The sequence below is a fragment of the Botryllus schlosseri genome, chromosome 11 (assembly GCF_051294905.1).
Source record: "Botryllus schlosseri isolate E-star chromosome 11, Bs_hap1, whole genome shotgun sequence".
Taxonomy (NCBI): domain Eukaryota; kingdom Metazoa; phylum Chordata; class Ascidiacea; order Stolidobranchia; family Styelidae; genus Botryllus; species Botryllus schlosseri.
This window is the reverse complement of record NC_137246.1, coordinates 22,063,331-22,082,799: the sequence shown is the minus strand read 5'-3', so window position 1 is coordinate 22,082,799 and position 19,469 is coordinate 22,063,331. Positions and strand designations below refer to the sequence as shown.

Genomic DNA, 19,469 nt, shown 5'->3' with positions numbered 1-19,469 from the left:
TCCTGCCAACGGGTATACGCCCGAAGATGTTTAATTAATATTGAGTGGTCCTACCTTTTCAAACACAACTCACTCGGCTCAACCGGTCAAACTGATTACGTGAGCAGAGAGAGGATAAAAATTGATACCAATATATATGCAATTCCCGATTATATTGACCGATTCAAACATGAATTATAGAAATTTTTCGCGCTTCTCGCAATAGGCCTTTTGCAGGACTTCGATCACGTGACTAGGTCGCATAGCAACCACAAATTGGTTAGCAAGCTACTTTCTCGCGCACCTGCTTCAGTGCTAAATATCGCATATTGTACTGTTGATTTCTGGTTGTAAACGTTTCGGAAATTTGTTTTAGAAGTCATCAGAGATTCACCTATGCTAGATGTCAATCATGTACAAAGCATTTAGAATGTTATCGTCAGAATTACGAAGAAATCCATCGGTAACGTAGTCGTATTACGGTACTCAACTCTGATCATATGTACTTAAATTTATGCATTTGAAGTAAAGCGATTGGTTTATATTCTGGTAAGAGTATTTGTTGGATCAACCAGAACTATTTGTCTGTTGTGGAGTCTGATTTTGGATGGAAGATATGACTGAAGCAGCCGGGACCCGCAATGATCAGGATATACTGTCTGCTGGCGTGCTGCTATAAAACAAATGTCGCTGAACACATCGGAAGTATCTTTTGGGAGAACCTGCCATCAAGACTAAGCAATGCAGTGCACTTTATTGTTGCCTTATACAATGCCGATTTTATTAGCACTACTTCACAACTGCGATTGAAGTGGATTTGGCAAATCACACGCGATTTTGATAAATAGTTGATGTCACATATGTGCGCTATTTAGCGAACTAAGGGAAGTAACTATCAAATAACTCTTAGAACAGCTCAAACGCAGTGACAAGATCGGTCATCCTATACCCAGAGGTGGTCAACGTGGTCATTGTTGGGAACCGAGTAGAAGTAATGCCTCAATTTCTACTCCAGTACAAGTAGCACTAATTACTTCCAGGACATGTCCAAAGTACTTCAAGTGGAAGTAGAAATGAATTTCTGAAAAGTAGTCAAGAAATTCGTTACATGAAGTAGATTTGGTTGAGGGTCCCTTAGTTTTAGAAATTAATGCCACGTGACAACTGTAAACATTTCATGTTGCATCTTCTTGATCAACGCAAAAGGGTGATGACACCACAAATATGTGCAATTTTCAAAAATTGATTTAGTTACCGTGGTACTGGGGCTATTTTGCCCAGTTGTTATGACAACCTCACGCTTGAAGGGGATGCAATCATGCGCCAAAGCTACTTTCTAGTTGACAAAATCCGAAACCTGACAAAAAAGTACTACCTAAAAAGTGTCAAGTAGAAGTGGAAGTAGCCTAAACTCATAATGACGCTAGTACCCAGGTAAAACAGTACTTCGTTGCTGACCCCCTCTGTGTATTGGTTCAACCAACTCAGAAACATCCTCTAAAGACGACGAACATCGTTTCTTTTGCATTGACCTCGTAATATTCTGAACTTGTGATATTCTTTGATTCATTGAATTTACAAATAAACTTGGAAAGAAGTGCAATTTATTAATTTTTGTGCATTCGATACCCAGAGCATAAGAAATAGTTGAAGAAAAATGCATGTTAACCTTATCAAGTTCAATAACTGCCGAGACTCTTATGCCTATGTATTTTCATCTACCTCCATCATCATCATCATCATTGGTTTATTAGCAATTTTATCAGTTCAATACACCACAAAAAATGCGATACAATGAATAGACAGGAAGATGTCGAAGCGACTTGGATTTGTCAATGGAATCGGACACCCACCTTGGCCTAGGCGTAGTAAAGAGGAGGCATGCACACTGAATGAAAGTAAAGAATACAGTATAGAAAAGAAAGCGACAAGAAATAGGGCGGCATGTCATGGGAAGCGAGATCGATAGGTCAGTCGTGGTCCGGTAATCTTGAGGATGGACTGTATTTATTTAGTAGTAATTGCTTGTATTTCGACTTGAATGTGGACATGCTCGTCGACTGTCGGATGGCCGGCGGGATACTGTTCCACACATCAGGTCCGGCATATTTGATGGAGCGATGATCTTTTCGGTCGATCATATGATATTTGGACGACGTGGACGCGCGTGTGTTGTACTTGTGCGCTTTTGATTCAGAGGTAAAGAAGTCATTGAAATATTCGGGGCAACGACCGCAGTGAAACTGATACATAAACTTGGCGATTTCTAGTTTCCGCATATCTTCTATGTTTAGGACGCCGAATCTCTTCAGCAGCGACTTATTGGATGGGCAGCCAGGCCCCTTTGGGGCCCTAGCTATGATTCGGAGCACTTTATGCTGTAGTTTCTGCAGTGGCTTGAGTGCAGTTTTACTGGCAGCCCCCCAACAGAGGATGCCATAATGTAACTTCCATAGCCACTTGTCTGGACAGATTCATAGCATCTACGGAAGAGCGCTTGTCTTGTTGTACACAAATGAAATATCATTTTCAAAGCAGACATCAACATCGGGAAAGAAGTTCAGGACAGTTAGTCAGTGGCCAGATCATCTGCTGACATTTTCTGTTGGCATGAAACCACGCTTCCTTCTACTGCATGACCGAATTTTATGTGGTGATAATAATTGGCTCCAGGCTGAATTCTTGACGAGGGCATCATCAATTTCTTAGTTGCCTATGTTCGGCTCTCTTGGGATAATCCATCAGATCATTAATTCGTATACATGTGGTATAGCCATGTCTTGAAACTCAAGATATTTGCACTGTGTCAAAGAGTGAAGTAATCCAATCCAGGCAACCAATCAAGTGATCCAGGCCTCGGTCAGTTTATTGCACCCTCAATTGGAGCTGATGATCATTTTTCTTCGGGTAGTGGCACTTGGCAGCATGACAGAATGATCAATAACTTGTAATATAGGTGTAGAGGTCTAAATATTTTGAATTGTTTAACTGAGAAGCCATACAATAGCATAGGATGTTTAATATATATATAGTATGTAGCACAGGGGTCGGCAACCTTTTGCTAGTCGCGGGCCAAATTTCGGGTGTACAACTTTTTGGCGGGCCGGAATTTTTCTTAGTACTAGATTTTACGCTCACTTCGGTATATTATCCTACATTGCTGCAATCTCAATCATACCAATCAGGAGACACATGTATTTACACTTCAACAACACAGAATAATTGTGACAATTGACGCAGCTTGCTTTGTGAAAGGTTTTCAACTTCTGGTAACAAGTCAGATGAAACAAGTATCATACCCTAGTCAAAATGGACGTCCGAAATACGTGATCTTAGCTTGCTCTTCGTGAATTTCACTGTTCAAAACTATTATTCACATGCGTAGGGAAGCGAGTGGCGCAGTTGGTTAAACACTGCAGTCACGACACCAATGGTTGGTGGTTCGGGTCTCGGCTCTGCCATGTATCTATGTGTCGGAGGTTTATCTGGGCTCCTCATCGCCGATCCCGCTGTTAACGCAGCGCCTTGAAAAAGCCCAGAGAAAGAGTGAGCCGAGCTCCGAAGTCGGCAGCAGAGACCAGCAAGAGGACGCACGAAAGCGAGAGCGAATGGAAGAGTGGATGTGCGCGAGCATGAAAGTCGTCCTGAGTATACAAAAGCAAAGAAACTGAACTTTACGAATGCATTGTCGTGGCGCACAAGGCCTAAACAGGCGATAAGCGCCACTGTCGTTGTTGTGATTGTGATTATAATAATAATAATGATATTTAAAAATTTACTCCAATCTCGCCATTTTCCTTTGGGGGCAGGTTGCTCCCCGGTTACAAATGTAGTGTTGGTACTATGTTTTTTCTCCTCCAGTATAGGAAAGTGAGCATAATTTTCTTTGTACTGTTGACATTTCCAGAGTCACAGATTTGTTTTGAATGCGCCTCAACATCCCATGTATTTAGTTGTTTTCCCCCTGAAGTTGCAAATTCAATTTGTTCAGATGTGACGTTAAATGTACCAGGAAAGCAAGACGAGATACCCATTTTCGATTACAAGATTATGAGTCGGCGATATTTGTGTTTTCGAGGAAAGTTGCTATTTTATTTCTCAGTTCATACACTCGTGTAAGCATAGCTGCTCGACTTAATGAGCGAACATGACAGATATAGGCCTACATGACATCGCCATATTGATTATCTGCTTCTAGTAATATCGGCGTAACTGATTCAGTTAATGAGACTAAAATCATATGAACAGTTTTCCCCATTGTGGCCAAAACACTATTCAGGTTTTTTGTCTTGGCACACAATGCCTTCTGGAAAATTAAACTAAAGACAGGCTAACTAACATATGGAGGCTAGTTATCTATAATTGAACAGTTTGAGATTCCGTCCTTGCGTCTGAGATGTTCCAAGCGTTTTTGAAGCAAAGGAAGAACACCTTTATTGTCACACCCAGTTAGAGTGGTAAACCCTTTAAAAAAGTATGGAAGACCTTCGGTTGTGAGATACACCCGATTGATAAGCACTGTTCCAGTCTAGTCTATCTCCAACGCCTACTTCAACCACCTTCGTTTTATGGCGTAACAATAGACTAATACGATGTAGGCTACTAATATATCGTAGCAATGCCGCATTTTGTCGTGCAGCGCTGCACTGCAGATTGAAATTCATTATGAAACGGCGGGCCGTATTCTTGTGATAACTCGTTATTATGTCGCGGGCCGGACGATTTCGCTTGGCGGGCCGGATCCGGCCCGCGGGCCGTAGGTTGCCGACCCTTGATGTAGCACATGGCATGAATTCCTAACACATTAACGTACTGGCACTGGCAGTCATTGTCTCTAGGCTTAAAAATATCAGTATCATATATATATTGCAATCGATATCAATAATCAAAATGCTGCAATGATTACACACTACCACTACAATGCAACTATAGTGTAGTATACTATCCACACCTAACTTAATGTTGCAATAAATATCACGCAGTCAATGTCCTGCAATGTCGAATTTTGTGTCATAAAATCATAGTTGACTACGGTACCAAATAACGGCTACAATGTCGATCATTTTGACGCAAGGAGTTTACATAGTTCATGAATCAAAGACATCAAACATATTTGAATCCTTGCGCATTTCCATGACACATGCGTTTTATATAAAACTTTTACAGCCCAAAAACGATAATATACTGTATCCGAAATACGGCTACGTTAACGACGGATTTCTGCGTAATTCTGACGATATCTTTCTATATGCTTTGTACAGGATTGGCATCTAGCATAGGTAGATCTCTGATGACTTCTACAACAAATTTCCGAAACGTTTACAACTAGAAATCAACAGTACAATATGCGATATTTAGCACTGAAGCAGGTGCGCGAGAAAGTAGCTTGCTAACCAATTTGTGGTTGCTATGCGACCTAGTCACGTGATCGAAGTCCTGCAAAAGGCCTATTAGTCGAGAGTATAGCTGCCTAAAACGGACACCCGATTTAGATGATAAATAGCGGTAAACAGCCGTCTAGCCTGAGGGGGGTCTGGTGGGCTTCGAAGTTCGGTTTATCACCCTATGGAGGGCCCAAGAGCAACGGTTTTTTAGGGGGGCTGACGAAGTGCTGTCACGGCCCTGGGTATTGATAACTAATTTAAGGATAGATGTGCAACAAGTGACTCACTATAGAATGTAAACGTGGAATGGCAGCGACCGATTTTGCAGCTTCGTTCCGCTTCGCTGAAGCTTTACTCAGACTTATTCTACGGCAGCTACTGTAGGATTTCTGGCAATCCAAAAGTTATCTTCCAGAGCTCAGAATTTACTGAATCTGGTCTTGTTCGAAAGCTACTGTCGCACTGATTCCGAAAATGTAAATAAACATATGATCAGGCACTGAACCGCTTAGAATTCGCCCTCCAAGTCTGAATTATCGGCATTGTCCGAACAATCGAAGACCCGCAATGGGTCATTGTTATGGTCATTGTTTTGCGGTCATCCGATTGTTCTGAACAATGCAGATTTTAGATGTTGAGGGTGGTTTATCATCTCAGTACGGTGCTTCACCATATTTTGATTGATATTTTCGAAATCAGTGCGACATTAGCTTTCGATCAAGACCGGATTCAGTAAATTCCGAGCTCTGGAAGACAACTTTTGGATTGCCAGATATTCTACAGTAGCTGCCGTAAAATAAGTCTGAGTAAAGCTTCAGCGAAGCGGAACGAAGCTGCAAAATCGGTCGCTGCCATTCCACGTTTACATTCTATAGACTCACGATTGAATACGCCGAGATGCGTACTGCTTAGCCGGCAAAAAGCAACATAATTGGTAGTCCTATAGCTCGCGACCCAAGCGTCCGAATAATTTGATATGTCGGTGTTTATCGAAAGCAAGTGTCGCACTGATTCCAATAATACGATTTGAAATCTCGCCAGGGCAATAAAACTACTCCGAAATAGCCACCAAAGGTTGATTGTTATGAACAACGGGAGCGCGGCAACACAATGGCCAATGGCGTCAAGCGAATGATCGGAACAATGCCAATTTTCATATTTTAGTGACTATTTTGGGCTCCTTTCATTGCCCTGGTATTCGTGCGGCCCCGACCGTACTCAGAAATTCTAAATTTGGCCCTGCCACCGAAAAAGGTTGGGAACCACTGATCTACATGCTTCAGTGGCAGTTCTTCAATTGTAATTATGAAGTTATATCAAATAAATGTATTGCTGTTTAATGTTGGAAAAATCCCTTGCGTGAGTACCAGCGACTCGAAGTGCTTTTAAAACATATAAGCGAAAAAAACCATGACCCACCGTTATAGGCGCGACAGGTTTAGTTCGGATATCAATAATTTTCACTATCCGGATAACGGATATATCCGTATATTTGGAATTTATCTAACCGGTTAACCGGATAATAACTGCAAAGTGAGAGAATCGATTTCGCGAGGTCTGCATGAAAATTGGATCGCAAAATCATTACACAGTGTTATTGTAGATCTATACGTACGCGCGCAGTACGAGCGAACACGAGAAATATCACGCAAGTTTAATGTCCACTGATAATGCAACGCCCTCCTTATAAAGCACTATCCATCAATTGTGGCATCCTGTAGCCAGGACCGGAATTTTGTATCAAAGAGTCCACACTCCACATGCATTGAATGCTCTTCGTAGGGAGTCTAATGGTTGGCAGGTCGTTTCCCAAAGGCTTCAAAGACTATACATTCCTTTTTGACCATTCTTCTGTTTAGATTTGGAGTACTGAAAGGACGAGTAGCTGATATTAGAATTGATGCCGACATGATATCTCGCTTCAATTCCTTGTTGAGAAATTCACGATAAAATGATGCGGTTTAGATAATTTTTCGGATTAAGTATCAGCGGAAATCAAGAGATGTGATGGTTAGGCCAGCTATGATAGCTTTCGTACCAGGCCTATTGCAGATGCGATTATGTAGGCCATCGGCAATATCGTGAGCACCAAGCCAATGCAGATGCGATTGTGCAGGCCAGTCGTGCACAGAGTCTATTGCAGATGCGATTCTACAAGCCAGCGGAACTACAGGCTTGTTGAAGAAGCGATAAATCAGGCAAGCGACGATAGCTGAGCGCGCGGCAATCAATGACCTCATTTCGCGAGCTTCTCAGCAGGGGAGCGCGTCGCGTTACATTGTACGTACAGTGTACACTGTACAGTGCACAGTGCACACTGCATACACACGTATCTCGCTGGCAACACGCTTTTCGCTAATTGGCCGCGCGCAACACTGATAATACGACTTACTGAAGCTTACTGAAAAGTGTGAAACGCATTTAAAACGATACTCCTTTATTCGGTTAACCGACAGAATTATATCCGGATATCAGATAATAAAAAAAACCTGCGGTTAATCGAAAAAATCGGATTTGCGTTCGGAAATAAAGCCCGGGACGATAGCCCAAATCATCATACATAGGTTAGGAGTTATAATAACTGATATTAATCGAATGTAACTGTCGCACTGATTCCGACAATCTAATACTGATCGACTTCTCGATTTTCAAAGTATTCGTTGGTAACATATAACGTTGCGCTACACGCCTGCATTTTATCACCTGTACTACGAAGCTTCTTACCAATCAAGAAATTAAATAGCCACAGCGTTGTTTGTAATTCTAGTTTGTAATTGTGAAAGTCACTTCTATATAGCAGTTCATTTTGTGCCTTAGATCAGGAAGTGGTAGACAATGTGTATTTGATAACTACGTTGTCATATTCGAGTTTGTGATTGTGAAAGTCACTTCCATATGGCAGTTCATTTTGTGCCTTAGGCCAGGAAGTGGTAGACAATATGTATTCGATAACTACGTTGTTATATTCGAGTTTGAAATTGTGAAAGCCACTTCCATATGACAGTTCATTTTTCGCCTTAGACTTTTTGCTTTCAAATAAACGAAAGATGCCTTAGATCAGAAAGAGGAAGACAATGATAACTACGCTGTCATATGGGCATAGCCATGTCTGCTATTCTCTTCGATCTATCAACGTATCGTGCAGCCCAAGATTTCGAGTCAGCTACATCGAATTCGCGAGTGATATTGGTCGCCGGCGCGAGAGTAAATTAAATTTGAAAAGGGTGGTCCGGGTCCATATCCCTGAAGACGACATTTTCTTTACCTCTGAAAGACATGTTTATACGGCAACGAGAATAATTATTCTGGCAGAGACGAAAATTTCCTAACCAGTTATTGCAATATTGATCAATTCAGTACAAAAATAATTGTTTGGCAGAGAGCCACATATATTATACGCAAAAGAGCCATATATGATTAGATTTTGATAACGTCAGAGTTTGTGGCTGACTAATACTAAATACAATTATTATACGTGCCTCACAGTCAGCAAATATATTACCTCATAGATCTTTATAGGCCTAATATGTTCGAATCGCACCTGTTAGCTTGTGATAAGCCAATAATAAAACTCAGATATCTTGTTGCCTGTATATATTGATATTAGTTTATAAATCTAGGTCGAACTCTTTAGCCTGTATGAATCCGTCATTGTTGATGTCCATTTTCACAAATTCCGTCATTACCGATCGGAACGTGTCCATTTGGTCTTCCTCGTGTCTATCGTAATCTCGGGAAGAACCATCGGCGTTTCCGTCTTTCATAAATTCGGTGGAATAAGAGAACGAAATGTCTGAGTCCTGCCAAATAAAATTTTTGTCGCATTGCGTAGTCAACATAAATCCATAAAACTTCTGTACAGTACATACCAATCTCACGAATTCGCTTAAACCGTCAAAAAATTCATTGCGGTTTAGAGAGTCATCTTTATTTGCATCCAAGTCTACGAATATTGCTCTGGTTTCAGAAATTGCGTCAGATCGTGATAGTGCTGCTGTCCCAAATGAATCATCTCCGCTATACAAGTACTGAGCGCAAGAATATGTAGCTCCAAGCCACCATCCAGCTAAAATTGAGCAGGAGAAGTTGAAAAGAGGCATTATTGAGCGACGTCTATGAGATTTAGGCAGAGGTGGTCAATGTAGTCAAGAAAGCTACTCAAGTAGAAGTAGAAGGAGCGGAGAAAAAAACCTACTCAAGTACGAGTAGAAGCACTTCTTCAGAATTAAACCGAAAACTACTTGAAGTAGAATTGACTGACTTTAAATCTACTCAAGTATGTAAGTAGTTGTGAAAACGATCGTAATTCGTTCGCGTGGATTGTTAACAGCTGTAACTTGAGCTATTCGAAAGGTGCAGGTAGGGATGGTGTGAACCTCTGAAAGGTTCAGGTTCGTGTGAACGCGAACCTTTTTGAAAGGTTCTGTGTGAACACGAACGTGAACCTCATGACGTCACGTGACGTCATATTGCTAATTCCAACCCTATCTTTCAATGAAGTGATAGCCTATATTAATGTACATGTACGTACACGATACCTAGCGACGACTCGGGCCACATAATCCCACAATGCGGAAGTACATATTGGCGTTTTAAACGTCGCTGAATGTATCAACTGAGGCAATCAAATGATATAATACTTCCATAAAATCAATATTATCCGTCGCTTTGCCAACAACTTCGACGAGGACTTATCAGGGAATATAAGAAACACCTTAACGGTCTTGGTCAGACCGGACAATGTATTCGGCGTCTGAGTATTGCTGCATTGATTTTGAGCAGAGTGTAAAACAGGGTTTCTATGCTTGCTACCGATATTATCCCATTAATAAGTTATACAGCAGTAGCCAAAACCCGCAATAAACAAATGAAGTCAAGATTGATTGGTTGAATAAGCATCATTCGCTGACTACTATAAGTGTATTTCGCTCGTGACGTTGTGTGATGGCGAGTCGAGCTCACAGCAGAGAGTCGCTAAATATTCACAATCGGAAAGCTGGATATTTGGAGCAAACTTTTGTAACAAAGCAAGTAAAATCTTTGAGACTGTCAAGGTGCATATTCGTTTTCTGTTGATTTTTTCTGCTGCCAGCGCCATGCATAGAGGGACCGGCCCGCAGTTGAAATGCAATAAATTCGTACCAAAGATGTCATAATAAAGTAAAAATTGTAATATCTTAAAAAGGTTCACAGTGCAGAACCTATAAAGGTTCTGTTGTGAACGCGAACCTCTGAATTTCCGAGGTTCACACACAGAACGCGAACGTGAACCTCACGTTCACACCATCCCTAGTGCAGAGCTCATCATCATCATCATCATCATCATCATCATTGGTTTATTAGAAATTTTTATCAGTTCAATACACCACAAAAATGCGATACAATGAAAAGACAGCAAGATGTCGAAGCGACTTGGAGTAGTCTATGGAATCAGACACCCACCTTGGGCTAGGCGATATAAAGAGGAGGCATATGCACACTGAATAAAAGTAAAGAAGATAGTATATACAAAAGAAAGCGACAAGAAATAGGGCGGCATGTCATGGAGAGCGAGATTGATAGTTAAGTCGTGGTCCGGTAATCTTGAGGATGGAATGTATCTATTTAGTAGTAATTGCTTATATTTCGACTTGAATGTGGACATGCTCGTCGACTGTCGAATGGCCGGCGGGATACTGTTCCTCACACCAGGTCCGGCATATTTGATAGAGCGATCATCTTTTCGGTCGATCATATGATATTTGGACGACGTGGACGCGCGTGTGTTGTACTTGTGCGCTTTTGATTCATATTGATGCATACCAGGAGGTATCCAATTTTCGACGGCACAAGCATTCGTCCGCATCTTGGGATGAAAATGACGGTATTGATATGGAAATACGATGCTAATCCTTGGATTACTCGAACAGCCTTTTTTAGAAAATATCATCGTATGGCGCCCTCCTCCATATTATAAGGCCCGTAGGTTAGTCTGTCTGTAGTTTAGTCAAAGAGCAAAATATAGAAGTTGTACCGGATACGGTGTAAACGCTTTGCGCGATTAGTAAACGTTAATAAAAATAGGGTGGATCGTAAAATGCCATATTGCGTAGCTTTATTTCCGGAAATTAAAGTCATTGCTACACTCGCTTTTATACTTCAACATGTATGTTTTTCAGACAAAAGAACTGAAACTAATTAGAACTCGAAATATGATTCTGGGAATTGAAAGAGAAATATAAATATTACTTCTAAAATCGGAAAATGTATTTCATGTCTTCAGTCCAGAAAGTTTAAGAGGTGGTATGATAAAACAGGTCTAAAGCTAAAAAAAAGTCAGAGTCCACTTTTCCAGATTAGGACACGCCATGAACTGCTAGATTATGATACGATAAGTTAATGCTAGATAGCGAAACATCAGTTTCAAACGTTATGATGGGCCATAAACTGTGATGAAATATTTCATATGGGCGACAGTGCTGTGTGAACGGAGCCACGCAACCAGTTACGCAAATTATATTCACAGATACTTTCGTGAAACCACATTGCTCACTCCATATCCACTGTGCGCGAAGCGCGACGAAAATACTGGGCTTTACCCACCTTTTATGTAAATTAAATGCTGATACTCCGTGAAAACAGCCCCGAAATCCCTCAGGCTATCTTCCTGATTGGAGGATTAAACTACTTCTACTTGACAAACTGAAACTAGCGAAAAGCAAATCACAAAATATTGCGAAGTAGAAGTAACGAGAATTTCGATCTACTCGAGTAAGTAACCAAGTAGCGGAAAACTACTTGAGTACTTTAAAAAAGTATAAGTACTTCGTTACTGACCACCTCTGGATTTAGGTGGTTTATGTTTAGAAAGTACATGATATGAGAACTATTGTAGGCCTATTAGAGAAATCGATGTCCAGGAAACAACTCTCATCCACGTTTACATCAGCAGTTGAAATGCAGGCATGTTACGCTGCTTCTCTTTCTACGAATACGACGATAAAAACTTCAGTTGGACTGTATAGTAGATGTAAATAGCAATGTGATATAAAATATATGAAATACAGGCCGTTTACACTGGTAACGTATTTTTGGTCTTCCCGTTCTACATGTTCCGCAATTGCAGCAGAATATATTGCAGCCAAATCCTTTTCCACTCCCGCCTCCGCAACATTTCTGACTCGTGCGAAAGCCTACCTTGCTGCAGTCTTTGCAAAATCCTAGATAAAAGAAACATGGTATCAAGTTCTGCAGTCACATCATATTTAGCTGAAGCCTGCTTAGCTCCATACCTTTTCTGCCTCTCCCACAGCAAATAGAATCGCAACACCGTGAGACAGTGACTACCAGAAAAGTGATGGCAATGATTGAGTACTTGAGATTCATATCAGAAAAACACTGCAATTAAATACAGAATTACACCCGTGGAAAATTGTAGCCATTATTATAGTAGCCTATATAACATACGTCTCGTGCTTATCGAGCCATATAAACAATCCAGGCCAGTAAACTTTCGGAAACGAATCTGATTCTATGCGACACCTCGGGTAGGCCTATATATCTATTTACAAGAGGATTGCTTAAACCAACTCCGATCACCTCAACGATTAATCGACAATATCACGATTCCGAAATCCGAATGCTGTAACGGAAAACCTAGATTGCGGCTAATTGTGCTGTTCTAGATTGTGAATACCACAGGACAGAATAGACGGACCAAGATCGCCCGGCATCATCAGAGTGGCAGGAAGTAATCCTTGCTCTCAGGAAGCGAGCTAGCATTCCGTGCACTTACTCAATTGCATCTCCAGACAACGGCGTGTGTACTTGTACGTATAACTCGCGCTAAAATAACTACACTTCCGAACATCAAGCCGATCACACAAGTCGCGATGGTTATGCAAATGCAGTTAATACAAGTCCCAGTTCAGTACAGATCTAAGCCCAACTACAAACGTAACCGGCACGGACGCAAACCGAATTGCAAGATATAGGTTGACACGGGGAATATGGCGTGTTTAATCATCTACATTACAGGCCTCCCACAAAGTAACGATTTTGACAACTGCTTTAACCCACCCTGGAAAAATGAAAATATATTCAACAAGATATATGTACAAAGTCGTGCAGAAAAGCCAAATCGTCAGTAATGGCAGTAATGATACGAAATATACACAATTACAGAACAGAAAATGCAATGGAATGAATAATGAACACGACCGTCGTCCCGAATCTCAATCTTCGGATGCTTCACCACCTTTCAAATCCGGCGTTTGAATCTGCCGAACAGTATATTACGCTCTTTCATTATCGGAATTATCTATTTTCACTCACGACCGGACCTGATGTGTGGAACAGTATCCCGCCGGCCATCCGGCAGTCGACGAGCATGTCCACATTCAAGTCGAAATACAAGCAATTACTACTAAATAGATACAGTCCATCCTCAAGATTACCGGACCACGACTGACCTATCGATCTCGCTTCCCATGACATGCCGCCCTATTTCTTGTCGCTTCCTTTTTCTATACTATCTTCTTTACTTTCATTCAGTGTGCATGCCTCCTCTTTACATCGCCTATAGGCCAAGGTGGGTGTCCGATTCCATAGACAACTCCTAGTCGCTTCGACATCTTCCTTTCTTTTCATTGTATCGCATTTTTTGTGGTGTATTGAACTGATAAAATTGCTAATAAACCAATGATGATGATGATGAGCTTCGTATTATCCCCAACCACTTCGTCATTCTTCAGATTCTTTCCCGCCTGTTTGGAGACTAATACAGCGTTGGATATATAGAAGATTTAACCGCATTTCTTTTCGGCAAGATCCCCCCTCCCAGGAATATATAGACAATATATGGACTGATTACCTTCGTGGATTCTAGAACAAGTAGATTCCGTCTCTTGGATAACACACGACAGCGACCGCAACCAACTGCACAACAATGCGCTGTAAATACACACGAACGACGGTTTCAATGTCGCAGACTCACTACAGCATTGGAGTCCTTTTGCCTTCCGTTGAATCAAACGATCCCCGCGGAACCTTGCCTGCAAAAATAGCAGAGGTCATATGGTGAATGAAGTGAGCGTCGCCGATCGAGTAGAAGTAACGATTTGCAAGACGTATCAAAACTAGTGTTTAGTTTTGAAAAGCACATACGGTCGAGGGTTCGTTAATAGGTGGTGGGCTACTTGTGAAATTACAAGCCACATCTTCGCGATCGCGACTAAGGCATAACGACGCTCTGAATAGGTAAACCTTCGAGAATACATCGACTCATTGAGCAGCTACTGTGATGGCTATTGAGCGCGATTTTACACGTTAAAGAAATGAAAACCAATCGCAGCACTACTTTGTTCTTTTCAATATCCGAAGTATGAAAACTATACGTGGTTTTGCCAAAAAACAGGGTTCAGGCAGATGTGGAAGAGAAGGTAGCCAAAATATGCTTGTAAACTTCGAAAAAGCGAAAGTACTTCGCTAGGCCTACTTATCGCATGTGAAAAATATACACTTCGTGACCATGCAGGATATAAAATTAGGAGTGAATTTTCACAGCGACGGAGTTCTCGCTACCACGCGGATACACGCCCAGCAGGATGACTCGAATGTGCTCTTACTGTTTATCGCTTGGTATTGGTTGCGGCAAGAAAAAAATTCAGGAACCGCCTTGAACGCAAAGTGTCCAACCTCTTTCACTATAGGAGTACACTATTTGAATATACAGTTTCCGCCTTCCCACTACAGCGGATTGTCGCGATGCCCGCTTAGTACACTGACAACAGTTATAATTTCCGGAATAAAGTTTGTACAGTAAAATAGAGGCCACTAAAAGCCGGATATCAGCTATAGAATGCGATTATAAGTCGCGAACAAGCCTTTTCACATTGTGTATACTGTATTATACTCTATTTGACACGCTAGCGCGCTTCTCGCTGATGCCCTAACAAACGCATACATTCTATTTTATACACAATATATCCAGTATCTAATCTACATTTCAAAAACAGGATACATAGCCAGCCCCGTCGCTTTTGGCTTGCGTTTGTTGTACATAGAAACCGCTCGCTAGTTCCCTATCCGGTTAGGATCATATTTCCGAGTTTATCAGCCAGGAGAAACAACCGCGACTCGCGCGGTGGAATATACACGACAAAAGTCTTCGTTCTTCGCGAACTTATTCACACAGTACACCCTTATCAGCGCAGCAATACTAATTTAACACCCAATATAAATTATACGAACAGTCCGGTACTGTACCGTATCAAGTACCCGGCTCATTTTCGCCTCATTGCTTAACGACAATTTAAAAATCTACCGACTTAATGCGATTACCATACAACCCTATACCGGAAAAAGACGCCTTCAATTTCACTGGCATATCATGACATGATACGCCGAGTAGGATGTTAGATCGAAAGACAGTACTTGGGCGTTTCGACATCATCCTATCTGTTCATTATTATCGCATTGCGTCCGTGTTATCACATTGTGCATTACATGCAGGGCCGTAATTGCCGCACCCCATACCCCCCAATTGGGGGGGGGGCTGAGTTCGAAAGTGGACCAAAATTATTTCGTCAATTAGCATAAATTATAGAGTATTTTTTGAAAATTTATGCAACTTCTAAAAAAAAATTTTGCCCTACGCGCGATTTCAAGTTGCCAAATGTCTTGATTATTGGGTACTCTTCCCCCAAAAAAAAGTACGCAAGATTTATAGAAATGGGCATATCGGCGTTGGCCATTACCGCGCCACGACGCACCATGTTTTAGGCAGTGTTGGGATGACTTGAGTCATGAATAGACTCGAGTCATTTTTTTCGTGTGACTTAACTTGACTCAAGTCACTTAGCTAAAATGACTTGACTTGACTCGGCGTATCAGAAATGTGGATCTGACTCGTGACTCGGAGCAAAATTCACGAGTCAATTTCAAGTCATGATGTCGATAAAAATCATTATCTTGCATATTTTCGAATTGTTCGTGAACCGCCGGTGTAACCCAGGAGAGTGACCAATCATTCAATGATCGTGCGTTTTACTGAAACTCCATTGTTCTTTCACAAATAAATCGACCACCAAAGAGGTGATCGAAGCTTACAGCTTACGTAGTCGTAAACTAGTAGTCAAGTAATTTAATAGCAAAATATCTATTTCTGTTCTTACCTTAACCAAACCTCTTGTTTTATTGAAATTGAATTCGAATACAGTTTATAATATACCCTCAACCATTGGCGCAGACTCGAATTGTTTCATATCAATATGTATAAATAATACTTCATCTTATCAATTTGTTTCTCCATTCTCTATTTTGGATAGTAACTATAAACTGAGGCAAAGCAATAACTTACGCAGTTCAACAATTCTACGTATCTGTGATTCTGTGAGCGATACAGCGCCTTCTAGCGTGTATATTTCACTCTATATTCGTTCATCGGTTCATAATCAATGACCACTCAATGTGTATTTCAGACAGCTAGCAAAATGCAATGACGTAATCTTGCCTCATACTTCGAAAAGGCAACTTGACTTGAATTGTGACTTGACTCGTGACTTGACTTGACTTGACACGACTTGACTCGAGTCAACTGCAAAAATCGAGTGACTTGACTCGAGTCACCATTGAAAATCGATTGACTTGATTTGACTCGAGTCAAAATGTGCAATGACTCGAAACGACTCGTGACTCCAAGGTAGTGACTTGATCCCAACACTGGTTTTAGGCTATGTAATATGCGACTCCAAAAAGTGTGCCGGCACGAGCGGCAGCGAGAAAACATTGGCCGTAAAAGACTTCCCTAATGCTGACCGAAAACTTCGTTATATATACAAAATACATATAGGTTTAATTGTCCATATGCGCCTAAATGACTGTAGCTGAATGTTCCTGTCTTGTCAATCTGAACCTCACAAGACAAATACCATCCCGCAGGGAAAAATAATGTGCCAGTGAAGAAATACCAATTTGAAAGCGTGTGATCTTTTAGTTTAGTACGTTTGGGCGATTCTATATTTTTTGATATAGCAGACAGGAGGTCACGAAATAACATCATGTAACGAAGTCATACCAACGGGTCCGCTCGCCCGAGGATGCTTAATTATTATTTACGGGCTCTACAGTTTCAAAGACACCTCACTCAGCTCTACCGGTAATTAAATCTGATTACGTGAGTAGAGAGGACAAGAAATTGATAGCAATATATATGCATTTCCCGATCTTATTGACCGATTTTACCATGAATTATCGAAAATTTTCGCGTCTCGCGCTGGCTCACTAAACAGTAGGCTACAACTATAGTTTCGTGACAAAACCGAACAGCGTGATGGGAGACGGTTTATCACAAGTTTTTTGGGGGGCCTGATGAAGTGCTGTTTCGTTCCTGCCAACGGGTATATATCCGGAGATGTTTAATTATTAGTGAGGGGTCCTACCTTTTAAAACACACCTCACTCAGCTCTACCGGTAAATCTGATTACGTGAGCATAACAATTGATAGCAATCTATATGCAATTCCCGATGATAATGACCGATTCAGTCATGAATTACAAAAATTTCCCGCGCTTCGCGCGATTAGGTGAGAAAATCTCACTCACTAAACTGACAGTCAATGTAGACGATAAGTAGCGGTAAACAGCGTACAGCCTGGGGGGCCTGATGATATTCGTTCGGTTTATCTCTCTATGAGGGGCCCAAGACCAACGTTTTTTTGGGGGGATGACGAAGTGCTGTTACGGCCCTGATTACGTGTTATTGCAAATGTCTCGAAAAATAAACCTATCATTTGCACCACCATTCGGAAGTGGTTCGAGTCGAATATCACTCAGTATCACGCCATCATATTATGGATGGATGATATTGAAAGTTAAAAAAGGCGTCTTTTATGCGACCGCAAAGAAAATATGCCAGTTCTCCACCGCATATAGATAATAATTTGGTCTTGTTTAGACCAGTGGTTCTCAGACTTTTTCTCCTCGCGGACCGGTAAAACTCCAGAACAAATGTTGCGGACCGGTGAACCTTCAGCAATCAAAATTGACCCTAAATTCAATTACGGCAAATGTATGCTACTCAAATGTTATATTTTAAACTTCACTTAATGCACATTCATTTGATTTATCTTTATTATAGTGATTATACATCGTTCTATTGAAGTTCGCGAAGTCCGACCATTAACATGATTGTGATGTATTTTTTAAAGAAATGAGACTTTGCTGTTTGGTACAACATCTATTATATTGATAAGTGTCGCTTAATGGCGCAGTCGGAAATTAATGAAGTTTATCTAAAAGTCTCCGAAGCTTTCACATATAACTTGTCCGAAACGATTTGTAGGTCACTTTTTAACAGGTTCGTACAAAACTTGACCATTGTGACGTACGCATAAAGTATGGCATGAACTCTCTATTACAGCACTGCGGAGAAAAATACTCAAACTTCTAATTTGATGTTTCATTTCTCTAATTATTGGACAAGCGTCCAACTTATATTTTGGAATTGAGATACAAAATTTCAAAGTATTGGCGGACAGGCAGGGAACTTGCCACGGACCGGCACCGGTCTAGACCATACCTTTGTCATTGGACTTTGTGATATGCACCTTTTGTTGTAACACATCTTGAGGATGATGTGATACCAGCAAGCAAGGTTTCAAGGTTTCTACATTGGTAAAATAATGCGGACACCGGTATTCTCTCCGATCATATAACTCTCTATAGAAAACATCGTGTCTCACTAGACTCGAATCATTACATAATAATCGATTGAGATTCGAGCACTCGTATGATTGCGCCCAGTTCTAACTATGACACGATCGGTCACAACGCGCGCATTCCAGTTCACCTGTCGGCGCGGAAACATCGTTGAGCATCCTGCTGACCAAAGACGGCCGCATCAAAATTCCGGAACCAGCGCTACCGCCAGAAAGCCCTTACGAAACTTCAGACTTGCATGCGGTCTGCGGAAAATGCAGGCATATGCCATCGAAGGCATAAAGTATACAAACGGCGCGGTATACCAACTTGCGCTCGGAGTCGTGTCTTCGGCGCGGCTGCGTAATCTCGGCGACAGCGTCAGGTCGGTGGGCACGAACGTTGCCTGCTGTACCTGGCGCGTGAAAAA

The 19,469-nt window shown here is 41.3% G+C and overlaps 4 protein-coding genes across 5 annotated transcripts in view; 2 read left to right on the top strand and 2 right to left on the bottom strand.

Moving 5' to 3' along the window:
• The window catches only part of LOC145450646 (uncharacterized), a 121,321-nt gene that overhangs the window by 28,229 nt on the left and 73,623 nt on the right, over positions 1-19,469 (top strand). The window lies entirely within an intron of this gene.
• Positions 1-19,469, top strand: part of LOC145451106 (eukaryotic translation initiation factor 3 subunit D-like) — a 79,857-nt gene that overhangs the window by 17,567 nt on the left and 42,821 nt on the right. The gene's annotated exons all lie outside the window — the stretch shown is intronic.
• LOC145449480 (uncharacterized) lies at positions 8,943-19,223 on the bottom strand. 2 transcript variants are annotated; one of them, XM_080327843.1, is made up of 7 exons: positions 19,191-19,223; positions 14,338-14,395; positions 14,215-14,279; positions 12,635-12,740; positions 12,419-12,562; positions 9,233-9,429; positions 8,943-9,163 (listed from the first exon to the last, which is right to left on the bottom strand). In XM_080327843.1, the coding sequence occupies exons 1-7, from the start codon at positions 19,206-19,208 to the stop codon at positions 8,972-8,974; spliced, it is 780 nt and encodes a 259-aa protein (XP_080183969.1). In that variant the 5' UTR covers positions 19,209-19,223; the 3' UTR covers positions 8,943-8,971. The 2 variants fall into 2 exon arrangements, with proteins under 2 accessions (XP_080183969.1, XP_080183970.1); XM_080327844.1 differs by lacking the exon at positions 19,191-19,223 and adding an exon at positions 14,969-15,338.
• The window catches only part of LOC145449479 (uncharacterized), a 33,656-nt gene continuing 27,608 nt past the window's right edge, over positions 13,422-19,469 (bottom strand). Inside the window, exon 13 of the mRNA XM_080327841.1 lies at positions 13,422-13,621. The gene's annotated coding sequence lies outside the window, so the exon portion shown is untranslated. The remainder of the gene's footprint in view (positions 13,622-19,469) is intronic.